Source organism: Acyrthosiphon pisum, unplaced genomic scaffold (assembly GCF_005508785.2).
Source record: "Acyrthosiphon pisum isolate AL4f unplaced genomic scaffold, pea_aphid_22Mar2018_4r6ur Scaffold_42;HRSCAF=326, whole genome shotgun sequence".
Classification (NCBI taxonomy): Eukaryota; Metazoa; Arthropoda; class Insecta; order Hemiptera; family Aphididae; genus Acyrthosiphon; species Acyrthosiphon pisum.
Window position 1 is genome coordinate 49,495 of NW_021773823.1, and position 1,156 is coordinate 50,650.

General features: G+C 34.0%; 1 protein-coding gene across 1 annotated transcript in view; it reads right to left on the reverse strand.

The window, feature by feature from the left end:
- LOC103310571 overlaps positions 1 to 493 on the reverse strand; it is a 25,275-nt gene extending 24,782 nt beyond the window's left edge. Inside the window, exon 1 of the mRNA XM_008189257.1 lies at positions 58 to 493. Within this exon, the coding sequence (XP_008187479.1) occupies positions 58 to 493 (436 nt within the window). The remainder of the gene's footprint in view (positions 1 to 57) is intronic.
- Positions 494 to 1,156: the final 663 nt, after the last annotated feature.

Here is a 1,156-nt window from a genome sequence, read left to right on the forward strand (position 1 = left end):
AATCGAAATAATCGAACAGCCCTACACCAGTTAGTAGATCTTTTAAAAATGTATTACCAAAGTTACATCGGCGCTCAGCTAAAGTAACTAAACCAAGATTAGTGGCAACAGGTGCGTAGTCATGAGGTGGACAATCAATGCCCAGTAGATAGCTGGCAAACCGGAAAAACCTACGCTGAACCCTTTCTAACTGATAAGCATTAACAGCAGTATGCGGGTCCCAAATTACGGCACCATACTCAAGTATAGGCCGTACAATAGAACAATAGAGGGCCCTAAGAGATGATTTAAGGCCAAAGTCTTTAGCCAACCTCATAACAAAGCCCAATGTTCTTAAAGCAGAACAGCAAATCATTTCAATGTGAAGGCTCGGGTCAAGATTGCTAGTAAATTTAAAGCCAAGATCCAAAACAAAATCATTACAACGTGAAATTACAGTGTCACGCAGGTGGTAAGGGAAAACTAGAGAAGTACGAGATCTGGTGAAAGTCATGACCTTGCATTTGGATAGGTTTAGAGATAAATTAAGTTTGTCAAACAACTCAACGAATCGATTAATATCACTTTGCAATTTTAAGCAGTCATCATTAGAATCAATTTGCATAAAGAGTTTGACATCATCAGCAAAACACAAAAAAATACAGTGATGAAGAGCCCTACCTATGATGTTGATAAAGATATTGAAAAGTATTGGTGACAAGTGCCCCCCTTGTGGTACTCAAAGAAGAAGCTAAGTATACAGTGACCCACTTGTAACCTACTGTACAGCAGAGCGACATCCACTTACCCACCTTTTTTAATTTTTAATTATTTAGTTAATTTTAAATAAATATCATATTATTAGTCATGTTGTGTTTTAGGGTTTAAATTGTAATACTCAAGTACTTGAAAATCATAAATATGCACAAAAACTTATGTCAATAATTCTCTGAAATTTAAGAAATCATTATGCTTTATTTGTACCACATTTACGGGGCCCTTTGTATTATTTGAACTGATTAATATTGATAATAATCTCTTGATAATTCAATATTAATTGAACTATGTTTTTTTTCTATTACAGCATGAATGTAACTGCCTCTGTATGAGTGTTCTCTGGTATTAAATTACTTTTTTTTTTAAATATAATGTACACAAACATTACTAATTATATGTA